This window comes from Cetorhinus maximus, chromosome 1 (assembly GCF_964194155.1).
Source record: "Cetorhinus maximus chromosome 1, sCetMax3.hap1.1, whole genome shotgun sequence".
NCBI lineage: Eukaryota > Metazoa > Chordata > Chondrichthyes > Lamniformes > Cetorhinidae > Cetorhinus > Cetorhinus maximus.
Window position 1 is genome coordinate 158,880,544 of NC_135879.1, and position 12,062 is coordinate 158,892,605.

The following is a 12,062-nucleotide window of genomic DNA, read 5'->3' on the forward strand; positions in this document are numbered from 1 at the left end:
AAGGAAATTACAAAGAGATGCAAGAATTATAGAGTAGTTATAATGGGGGACTTCAATTGTCCCAATATAGACTGGGACAGTATTGGTGTAAAAAGCAGAGAGGGGCAACAGTTCTTTGACTGTGTTCAGGAAAATTTTCTACAGCAGTATGTTTCCAGTCCAACAAGAGGGGGGACACTGCTGGTCCTGGTTCTTGGGAATGAGGTGGGCCAAGTAGATCAAATATCAGTAGAATGTTTAGAGGTCAGTGATCATTGTATTGTAAGGTTTAAGTTGGCTATGGAAAAGGACAAGGAACAATCCAGAGCATGAATAATTAACTGGGGGAAAGCCAATTTCAATGGGGTAAGAACGGATCTGGGGCAGATAAATTGGAATCAAAGGTTGGCAAGCAAAATGGTATGTGAACAATGGTCTGTCTTTAAGAGGAAACTGTTTGGGCATGGTCAATATATTCCCACAAAGGCAAAGGGAGGGCAAACAAATCTAGAGATCCCTGGATGATGAAAGAAATAGATTAAGATGAAGACGACGAAGTGTAATTGTGACAGATTTAAAGTGGATAATACAACCTAGAACCAGGCCAAATATAGAAGGTTCAGAGAGGAAGTGAAAAAGCAAATATGAAAAGCAAAGGGAGAATATGAAAAGAGTCTGGCAACTAACATAAAAGGGAATTCCAAAGTCTTCCGAAGACATATAAATAGTAGTGAGGTGGTAAAAGAAGGAGTAGGATCAATCAGGGATCAATGAGGGGATTTACACATGGAGGTAGGGGGCATGGCTGAGGAATCAGATGAATACTTTATATCTGTCTTTACCAAGGAAGAAGATGCTGTCCAGGACACGGTGAAAGAGAAGGTAGTTCAGATACTTGAAGGGTTTAAAATTGATAACGAGGAGGTATTGGATAGGCTGTCTGTACTTAAAGCTGACAAGGCACTAGGACCAGATGAGATGCATCCAAGGATACTAAGGGAAGTAAGAGAGGAAATTGCAGAGGCACTGGCCATAATTTTCCATCCTTCTTTAGACTCATGGGTGGTGCCAGAGGACTGGAGAGTTGCAAATAAAAACATAAGAACATAAGAAATAGGAACAGGAGTAGATCATTCGGCCCCGTGAGCCTGCTCCACCATACAATAAGATCATGGCTGATCTTCTTGTGTTTTGATTTCCACATTCCCATCTAACCCCGATAACCTTTGATCCCCTTGCCTAACAAGAATCTGTCTACCTCTGCCTTAAAAATATTCAATGACCCCGCCTCCACCACCTTCTGAGGCAGAGTATTCCAAAATCGCACAACCCTCTGAGAGAAAAAATTTCTCTTCATCCCTGTCCTAAAAGGGTGAATCCTAATTTTAAAACTGCCCCTAGTTCTGGAGTCACCCACAAGAGGAAACATCCTTTCGACGTCTACCTTATCAAGGCCATTCAGGATCTTGTATACTTCAATCAAATCACCCCTCACTCTTCTAAACTCCAGTGGAAACAAGCCTAGTCTGTCCAACCTTTCCTCATAAGACAACCCACTCATTCCAGGTATCAATCTAGTAAACCTCCTTTGAGCCGCCTCCAATGCATTTACATTCTTCCTTAAATAAGGAGACCAAAACTGCACAAAGTATTCGAGGTGCAGTCTCACTAATGCCCTGTATAACTGAGGCATAACATCCTTACTTTTATGTTCAATCCCTCTTGTAATAAAGGATAACGTTCCATTAGCCTTCTTAATTACTTGCTGTACCTGTATACTAACTTTTTGTTACTCACGTACTAGAACACCAAGATCCTTCTGCACCTCAGAATTATGCAGCCATTCTCCATCTAAGTAATATTCTGCTTTTTTGTTCTTCTTGCCAAAGTGAACAACTTTACATTTTCCCACATTAAACTCCATTTGCCAGATCTTTGCCCACTCACACTACCTATCTATATCCATCCTTTGATCCTCATGACCTCTTCACAACATACTTTCCTACCTACCTTTGTGTCATCTGCAAATTTAGCTACCATGTCTTCACTCCCCTTGCTCAAAAAAAGATGTAAAGATAAGCCCAGCAACTGCAGTCCAGTCAGTTTATCTCAGTGGTGGGGAAGCTTCTAGAAATGATAATTAGGGACAAAATTAATAGTCAGTTAGATAAATGTAGGTTTTTAAGGAAAGCCAGCAAAGGTTTGTTCAGGGCAAATTGTGTTTTACTAACTTACTGGAGTTTTTTGATGAGGTAACAGAGAGAATTGATGAAGATAATGATGTGGTGTACATAGACTTCCAAAAGGCATTTGATAAAGTGCTATATATCAGAACTCATGGAATAAAAGGGACAGTAGCAACATGGATGCGAAATTGGCTGAGTGACAGGAAATAGAAAGTACAGGTTATTGTATATTTTTAGAACTAGAGAAAGGTTTGTAGTGGAGTTCCCCTGGGGTTAATATTAAGATCCTTGCTTTTCCTGATAGATATTAATGACCTAGACCTTGGTGTACAAGGCACAATTTCAAAATTTGAGGATGATACCAAACTTGGAAGCATTGTGAGCTTTGAGGATAGAGTCGAACTTCAAACATAAACGTCCGGCCCCATTGGCGGTGGGCATCATGGAGGGCAGCAGGGGGAACAATTCAGCTTGAGGGGCAGAAATTGGTTTCACACCAGCTTGAAATCACAGCGGGACCATCGATGGTGTCTGCCATAGTGGAACGCGAATCCCACTGGAGGCTGGCGTGAACCAGATTTGCATCCTGGTAATTACACCAGCAGGAAAACACATCAACCCAGAACACATCTGGACAAGCGTGACGTGTAGAAGTCAGGACATACTGCTAGGGCCTTGCTCAGACCACGGACATCCGAGGAGAAGAAGATGCTGGAGCCCTACAGCTATCGGACCCTGGAGCAACATGTGCATCACATGGTAGATCCTCATACTCATGGCTTCACCGCCAAACAGCTCTCAGAAGGTGGGAGGTCTCTGTTGATGCTTTGGGCCTGCTTCGGAACATCATGGCCTTGGCCATAGGCTGCTATGGATAACGGATAAAGGAGGAGGGGGAGATGAAGCTCTAGGTGTGAGTGGGAGAGGAAGGTGTACATGGGTGAGGTTGGGAGGGGCTGGGGGAAGAAATTGTCAGGGGGTGAGGTTGGGGGGTGGGGGCGAAGGTGTTGGGGGGGTGTGAGGTCGGGAGGGAGGAGGAGGGTGTCCTGGGGAGAAGGGAGTAAGTGGGAGATGTCCAGATGAATGTGCAAGGGAGGGGTCTGTGGAGTCAATGACTGCCTTCAGGGGAGCAAACTGAGGTTGGGCATGGTAGGAGGGAATGGCATGTGTGAGAGGGGGCAGAGGGAGTCAGCAGGGTGAGGGCATGTCGGTAACGGTAGAAGGGATGGCGAGGGTGGTTGGTGGGGACTCGGAGGCAGATATAGACCCTGGGAGTGGGAAGGAGGAGGTTGGGAAGGTCAATGTGGACGGAATTGGGATTTTCAGGAAGGTAGGAGACGTGCACATTCACCTGGACATACTGAAATGGCAAAGCTTCAGGTTGGTAGGTGACAGTGGGGAGGTGGAAGGTGATGCCAGGAGGTCAACAGTGATGGAAGAAAGAACATGGGTGACTGAAAGAAGGTAAAGGACGAGGGAGCTAACGATAAACTTGAAAACCATCATTTCGCAGAAATGGAAAGTGAGCGGAGCCTCATGTTGAACAGGTACAGGTGCAGCATGGGAGTGTGATCAGCAGGTGGGCGGAGATGCAGCTCAGCTTAGATGGACCACTGAAAGAGAACCCCAGCAGGCAGCACTGAAAATGCTTGGGACAGTAAGATGAGTGCAGTGGATGAAGGCTCCGCGTGCATGGAAGAGAACCTGCACAAGGTTCGGAAAGACCCTGTCACAAACACACTTCTCCATCCAGAAACACTCGTGGCCTGACTGTGTGCAGCTGAACTGCTAGTTGTGGGGGGGGGGTGTGTGTGTGTGGATATGATGCAGGGGGAGCACTCGCAAAGCCTGTCAATGACGCTGAAAGTTAACATTACACCTTATTCAATGAAAATGAATATGTTTTCAGATTATAAAGTGGCAAAATGCGTTCACCCGTGCAACCACTTGTGATCAGAATTTTTAAACTTTTCTAGACCTCCCATTTCTTGTAGGTGCTGCCCTGACATCCTCAGCAGGGCTGGAGACAGCCTGTGCAATGGTTGACCTTGTTGCCACTGATAACTTTGGCGTCTGTCCTCTGGAGAGCTGAGGCCTTGAGGGCCCTGACTTGCTTTGGCTGTCCTCCTGTGGGCCAGCAGCTCTCTCTGCGGTGACAGAGGACGAGGTTGAGGGGGCCACAGGCAAAGGGGATTCCAGGCTGCAGAGAGCCTCTGAGATTCCTGAGTGGATGACCCAGAAGGGTCCAGCTGCCGCTCCTCCTCCCTTCAGGTGCCCGAAGGCATTGGTCACTTGGCAGAGCTCCCTGTGAACCAAAGTAGAAATAATTAGTGCATGGCAGCAGAATCAAAAACAGGAGAGAGAGCTTTCATGGTTGCGTTGAGAGAGGCATGATGTGGTGCAGGATCTTCATGTGGGTGTTCGCTGCCGACCTCACCATTACCGCCAACATGGTCCATGTCCTTACCAGTCTTTAGCGATGGCATGCTCCTCAAAGTGAGTGAGGGGCCTAATGTGGGCCACTCCACCCCTGGTCTGGGACCTCTCCCTGCTGTTGTGAGCCAGCTTCTCCTGTATGAAAACTGATGGAGAGAATGTGATCAGGATGCATGGCACTGCATGGAATGTTTGCGTGGTGAGCGGAGCCATGGACCAGATGAGGACACAAGCTCCAGAGGATATGAGCCTGATGGAGATGTGAGGGTGTGTGTGAGTGTTAGTGATGTTGTCCCATGAGGTGTGAGATCCCTGTGGATCTGTGATGGGTTTGTGAGTGTGTGAGTTGAGAGTGATGAGGTGGTTGACTTAGCCTGGCAGAATGGATGAGAACATTCATCCTCTTCCTGCACTGGATGGCTGATGTCTATGCTCCAGTAGTGCTGACTGCTGATGCCACCGCCTCCCAGGTCGGATTGGTGACTCTGTTGGACCTCCTGTGGCCAGAGTGGGGGAAGAGGGCATCATGGCAGCCTTCCACTCCGTCTAGCAGGCGCCCCAGAGAGGTGTCACTAAATTTAGGAGCTGCCATCTTCTTTGCTTTTGGGACCATCTGTCGCCTGGAGCAGTCTTGGTCTGTAGACATGAAGCAGGCTGCGCTCTGGTACACTTTGAATATAACACCCGGAGTGAGGAAGTGCTGAGGTTATGTTGTGGCAGGCAAACCCGAGTCCACCTGCCAGCGATCCAGAGTGTTTCCCGCTGCATTCTTAATGAGGCGGGATGCGTCAGGCAGGGGACGATACAGCGTGAAATCGTGCCATTGCGCCAGTGGGTAAAATGTATTTTTTCAAGCCCGCTATGGCACTTAGCACAAATCCTGAATGATTCTGCCCATGTTGTTGGAATGGGGGGGATAAGAGGCAGATGAAATTTAATGCAGAGAAGTGTGAAGTAGGAAGAACGCGGAGAGACAACATAAAATAAAACGTGCAATTCTAAAGGTCATACAAGAGCGGAGGGACCTGGGTAGATATGTGTATAAGTCATTGAAGGTGGAGGACAGGTTGAGAATACAGTTCATAAAACATACAACATCCTAGGTTTTACTAATAGGGGCATAAAGTACAAAAAAGCAAAGAGACTAAGTTAAACTTGTATAAAACACTGGTTCAGCCTTAACTATGTCCATGTCTGAGCACCACACTTCAGGAAAGAATGAAGGTGTATGTGAATGTGCAGAAAAGATTCACAAAAATGTTTCTAGGGATGAGGAACTTCAGTCATGTGGATAAATTGGAGAGGTTGGGACTGTTTTCCTTGGAGAAGAGAAGGTTGAGAATAGATTTGATAGAGTTATTTAAAATCATGAGGGGTCTGGACAGAGTGGATAGGGAGAAACTGTTCCCATTGGTGGAAGGTTCGAGAACGAGAGGGCACAGATTTAAGGTAGTTGGCGAAAGAAGCAGTGGAGTCATGAATAGAAACCTTTTTATGCAGTGAGTGGTTTGGATCTGGAATGCACTGCTTGGGAATTTGGTGGGGGGCATGGTCAATTGAGACATTTCCCTCCTATTCTGTTGAAGTGCTTGAACTACTTAGCAGCAATAACAGCTTAGTGTCCCTCTCATCTCCAACCTTCACATGGAAGTATTTCTTTAATTACACCCTTGTGTGCCAAGCTGTCAGAGAAATCCATGCTTCTGTTGCCTAAGAGGCCTCAAATGCTAGACTGGACTGGCCTTTCTCTTCCTGCTTTGATAGTTTGGTAACCAGTTAAGGACAACTATGAAACAGGATTTCACCTATCTCCTGTTAGGCCTGGTTTCCATGCCCAATATTTTAGTAGTACATGGAAAGAATGGGCATGGACAAATGTGCTCTCTTTGGGGATAGCTTGTATTTCCAGAAGTCTCTTTGTCGATGCTTCCACATGTATCAGAAGGTTAGAGGGCCCTAGTGCTCCAGCAACTGCAGAAGAGGTAAAGGGCATGAAATTTGATTTCAGGGGTTGCGTACAATGGGCAACAGTGCATCTGGTGTTAAGCCCACATCGTGGTAACTCCCAGAGAAGTAAGCATTAACTAGCATGGTGTGATATTGCTGGTTATAAAATGAGTTGCACACTGAGGTAGTGGAATCTTATCCTTCTTGACATTGTCTTTGGTATTGAACAAGGGGATGTGGGTACAATCTATGACATATTTACTTTTTAAGAACTTTGTAAAATGAGCTGTCCCCTCATGTTGCCTTCAGTTGTCCATAGGGGATAAGATGAGATATTAAACTGAGGCCCTGTCTGCCTGTTCAGGCAGATGTAAAATATTCCATGGCACTCCTTCATGAAAAGCTGGAATTTGTCCTGATATCCTGGGCAACATTCTTCCCTCAACCAACACAAACTAAACATGCATCTGAATGTTGTTGTTTTTGGAACCTTGCTGTGTACAGATTGCCTACACTTCAAAAATGACTACAAATTTCAAAGCTGCAAAGCAAATACACTTGAAAAAATTATGAATTGGTTGTAAAGCATGTTGGGATGTTTTAAGATTAAGTGTGCTTTTGTGCTTCATATTTTTTACCATTCCGAACTATGAAGAGCAATCTTTGTGGAACTGTTTCTCCTTTTTACGTTTCAGTCCCTTGCTAGTTTAGGTGGGGCCCACTGTGTAATGCAGAAGGTCAAATGTACTAAGGAGAAAATGTGGGGAACTGGCTCATCCAGCCAGCTGCTGAGCAGCTTTCAAGCCGGGCTGAAGTTGAAGCTGGCTCAGGGTGTGTAGGTATGGCTGAGATCTGTGGTGCCATTTGGGCAGCATCACTAAAAGGGTTTCATTGCTTGTAAAAAATGAGCATGAAGAAATTTTCAGTCTATGTTATTTTTTACCATTGGATTTGACCAAAGATGTTCTCGCAGTGTTTTCTTGCCCTTAAATTAATGATTGCTTCAATTTGTGAAGGTGAGACTCCACATTTAAAAGTAGCTCTATTATAAGATGCTAAATGACTAACCTAGTTAACATGGTTGATTATCTTCATTCCTAGATGACCTCACAGGAAGAAGAAAGCCTTGGTGGTTGAATGATCCCATGGCCTTTCCAACCTCATTGCCAAATAACAAAACTCCAACCAATCCCCATCGACAAAAGAGATCAGTAAGCCTTGAACGCTTTGTGGAAACTCTTGTAGTGGCAGACAAAATGATGGTGGGATATCATGGTCGTAAGGATATCGAACATTATATCTTATCTGTAATGAATATTGTAAGTTTTATCCCTTTGTATTTTAAAATGATAAACATCTGTTGAATCTATTTTCTTGTTGTCTAAAATTCTTCTCTCTGCTATTTTAGTGGTGGTATTAACCTATGTAATATGAATGAACACCTCCACTACAATAGAAGAGTAGAATTTCACATTAAGCATTTGTATCTTTTATTGCACAGCGTAATTCTAAGACTTCATGCTCTAAAATGAGCTAGGCAGGAATACTTAAGGGGGAATTTCATCTGGGAACACGATTCAGCTGTGTGAGGGCCTCATCCATATGCAGCCTGCCTGAAATGAGCAGGAAGCTCCAACTGGCCAGCAGGCAGGGGAATGGAAGCTTGGGTGGCAGGAGGCCATTGGCTTAGCACCAATGGGAGATTTGTGGTCGAGAAGGTAAGTCATAAGAAGGGAGTTTCAGGAGGGTTTCGTGATTAGGAAACCTAGAGCAGAGGAAACCTAATTATTCATTGTGAGTCCCGGAGGAGTGCTCCTGGGGCAGAATTTTACCAGCCTCCAGATGGCAGGCTGGGAGACAGGGGACCAGTAAAATCACGGGGATCCGCATTGGATGGGTCGCCGATGCTGCCCCGCTACCAGGGCACTTTCTCAGGAGCAGGATCGGACACTTAGAGACTGCCCACTCCAAGGCAGTCCTTAGGGCCCCAACGACCTGCCTGGAGGGTTTTTCTCTCTGACCCTCACCCTCTTGAGTAGCTTAATTTTTCACTTTCCTGGTCCAGCTCCTGAGGTCTCCTGCATGCTGCAGCAGTGACCGCCTCTTCTGGTGGCACAACTGAGGCTTCAGAGTTGCGGCCTTCTGATTGGACTGGCAGCTTCAGGAGCCAGCCCACCATCCTTAGCTGGACAGCAGACTCGCAGGAGGCCACCTGTGGTGAAATTTCCAAGGTGGCCTCGCTGACGGCAGGTGCAGGCTCAGGATCCGCTTTTCACCTCAGTGTCTGGGTTCCGAGGGTCACACTAAAATCCAGTCCTTGGCTTCACAAGGAAAGTGAGATAACTTGCCTTAAATTGACTTATATGGTCTCAGGTCCACTTTCCAGTTGGCCTTACCTGTCCAGAAAGCTGCAGTGGTTTTTCCATCAAGTCAGAGTGAAAATGGCAGTTGAGACCTGGTGAACAGGTCAAAATCAGGATCAGTGTGAAACAGGGGGAAATCAGTAAGCAAGTCCCCTGGGCATATTAACTGACCACCAACTGGTTGCTGCTAGGTGGGAAAAGCCAAAATCAACCTCTTTTATTAACACCAGTAATCAAGCATTACCTATTTGCAAAAGGATGCATTTCCCTGGCTGTATTTATTAGAGAGAAAATGAAGATGATAGATGGCAGTAAGTGAGCGCAAGATAATAATTCTGTCTTATATTGCCAACCATGAGAATAAAACTCAAGCATTTTATAAACACTACCAACCCTCCTGTACTGTTTGAAAGAATATAATAATGCTAGAAATAGGAGTAGGAGTAGGCCATACGGCCACTGGAGCCTACTCCACAATTTAACATGATCATGACTGAACCTTAACTTCAACCCCATTTTCCTGTCTGATCCACATAGCACTTGATTCTTTTAGAGTTCAAAATTTTTTCTTTCTTAATGTTGAATATACTCAAATGCTTAAGCATCTACAACTCTCTGGAGTAGAGAATTCCAAAGATTCACAACACTCTGAATGTAGATATTTTCCCTCATCTCAGTCCAAAATGGCTATCCCCTTATCTTGAGACTTATGCCCCCACCCCGTTCTAGACAGCCAGGGAAACAACCTCTCAGCATCTAGCATGTCGAGTTCTCTCTAAATTTGAGACACTATGGTGCTTCCCAAACTTTTTCCCACCATGACTCCATTTTGACACTGGAAAATTGGCATGACCCCAGAGAGAGCGCAGGGGTGGAGGCTGTGAGGGAGGTGGGGGGGAGTAGGGAGAGCTGTCAGAGCTATGGGGGAGGGTAGAGCTGTGAAAGTTGTGGGTAGAGGGTGGGAGAGCTGTGAGGGCTGTGGAGGGAGGGTAGAGCTGTGAGGGTTGTGGGTAGAGGGTGGGAGAGCTGTGAGGGCTGTGGATGGAGGGTAGAGCTGTGAGGGTTGTGGGTGAGGGGGTGGGAGGTAGAGCTGTGAGGCCTGTAGAGGGAAGGTAGAGCTGTGAGGCCTGTAGAGGGAGGGTAGAGCTGTGAAGCCTGTGGGGGTAGGGGAGAGCTGTGAGACCTGTGGGCAGGGGGTAGAGCTGTGAGAGCTGTTGGGGGGGTGGTGGGAGTGGAGCTGTGAGAGCTGTGGAGGGGGAGGGGGGGGCGGGGGTGGTGTGGGGGTGGAGTTATAGTGGGGGTGGTGTGGGGGTGGAGCTGTGAGGCCTGTGGGGTGGGAATGGCGGGGGTGGAGCTGTGAGGCCTGTCGGGAGGGGTGGTGTGGGGGTGGAGCTGTGAGACCTGTGGGATGGGAATGGGGGGGTGGAGCTGTGAGGCCTGTCGGGGGTGGGGTGGTGTGGGGGTGGAGCTGTGAGACCTGTGGGGTGGGAATGGGGGGGTGGAGCTGTGAGGCCTGTCGGGAGGGGTGGTGTGGGGGTGGAGCTTTGAGAGCTGTGGGGGGTGAATGGGGGGGGTGGAGCTGTGAGAGCTGTGGCGGGGGTGGTGTGGGGGTGTAGCTATGAGACCTGTGCGGCGGGAGTAGAGCTTTGGGGCCTGTGAGGTAGCTGCGAGAGCTGTGGGGAGGGGAGGGGAGATTGGGGAGCAGACAGCGATGTTTCTTTCCCCTGCCATTTTGCAGGCTCTTGATGGTGCAGCAATCAGGCCTCGGAGCTCATTTCTTCAGGCCACGCCCACCGAACCTCAGCAAGGAAAAAAATTGCACATGCATATGTCATCGGGCCTTGGATCCGAAGCCAGGGCAAATCCCACGAGACACCATTGCTGCCTGGAGGAGAGGGAGCTTGTGACCCCAATTACTCATCCCAAGACCCCACTGTGGATCACGACCCATAGTTTGGGAACATCTTGAATCGGTTCAAGTCCCACCACAGGACTTGATGGCCAAGGAAGATGCGTTCATAATGTGGCCAAACAGTGATTATCAACCTTCGAACACACACCAGCTGCAGGTGGTAAGAGTGGGAGATATTGCTGGTCAGCCATGTGATGGAAAGAAAGTTGGAGCCTCTACCATCACAATCCATAGCTCCAGGCTACAAAATGCTTTTAAAGTGTATGTTGCCACAGAAACCTGAACTCCCTGAGTGAACTGTAACACACCAGCATGGCTCTCACAGTGCTACACACCCCCACAGCTCTCACAGCTCTGTTGTCCCCCCCAGCCTCACAGCTCTATTGCCCCCCACCCCCACAACTCTCACTGTTCTACCCACCCCCACCCTACAGCTCTACCCTGACCCCCATAGCTCTCACAGCTTTACCCTCCCCCCCCCCCACAGCTTTCATAGCTCTACCCCCTCCGCCCCACAGCTATAAGCCTATTCTACTCAATCTTTCATCATAGGACTGCCCTCTCACTCCAGGAATCCATTTACTGGACCTTCATTGCTCTAAGTCAAGTATATCCTTCCTTGGATATAGAGACCAAAACTGTGCACAGTACTCTAGATGTAGTGTCACTAAAGCCCCAGACAATTGCAGCAAGACTTCTTTGCACCTGCACTTCAACTCCTTGTTATAGCGATTACATTTGCCCTCACTACCTGCCCAGCCCCCTAACACCTTGCCAAGTTGCTTGCTGTACCTGATTGTTAACTTTCTGTGTTTCTCATACAAGGACACACAAATTCCTTTGAACAATGACATTTAACTCTGTTTTGCTATTTTTCCTACCAAAGTGATTAAATAACCTCACATTTCCCCACATTATGCTCCATCTGTCACCTGCTCGGTTAACCTATCTGTATCATTTTGTAGGGAGGCCTTGTCCTCCCTGCCTCTGAGCCAGAAGCTATTGGTCCAAGTCCAGGACTTGATGGCCAAGGAAGGTGCATTTATAACAAAACCAAACAGGTTGAATATCAGTCTGTAAACCCTTCCCACTCACACCAGTGGCAGGCACTAAGAGTGGGGGAAATTCTTGGTCATCCATGTGATGGAAAGAAAGTTGGAGCCTCTACCAACACTATCCATAGCTCCAAACTACAACATGCTTGTAGAAGTGCATGTAGCCATAGGAACTTGGACTCCC

The 12,062-nt window shown here is 47.2% G+C and overlaps 1 protein-coding gene across 2 annotated transcripts in view; it reads left to right on the forward strand.

The window, feature by feature from the left end:
• adamts6 (ADAM metallopeptidase with thrombospondin type 1 motif, 6) overlaps positions 1-12,062 on the forward strand; it is a 338,642-nt gene that overhangs the window by 17,700 nt on the left and 308,880 nt on the right. For both annotated transcript variants that reach the window (XM_078548849.1, XM_078548859.1), the window contains exon 5: positions 7,650-7,867. In XM_078548849.1, coding sequence (XP_078404975.1) covers positions 7,650-7,867 — 218 coding nt within the window. The remainder of the gene's footprint in view (positions 1-7,649; positions 7,868-12,062) is intronic.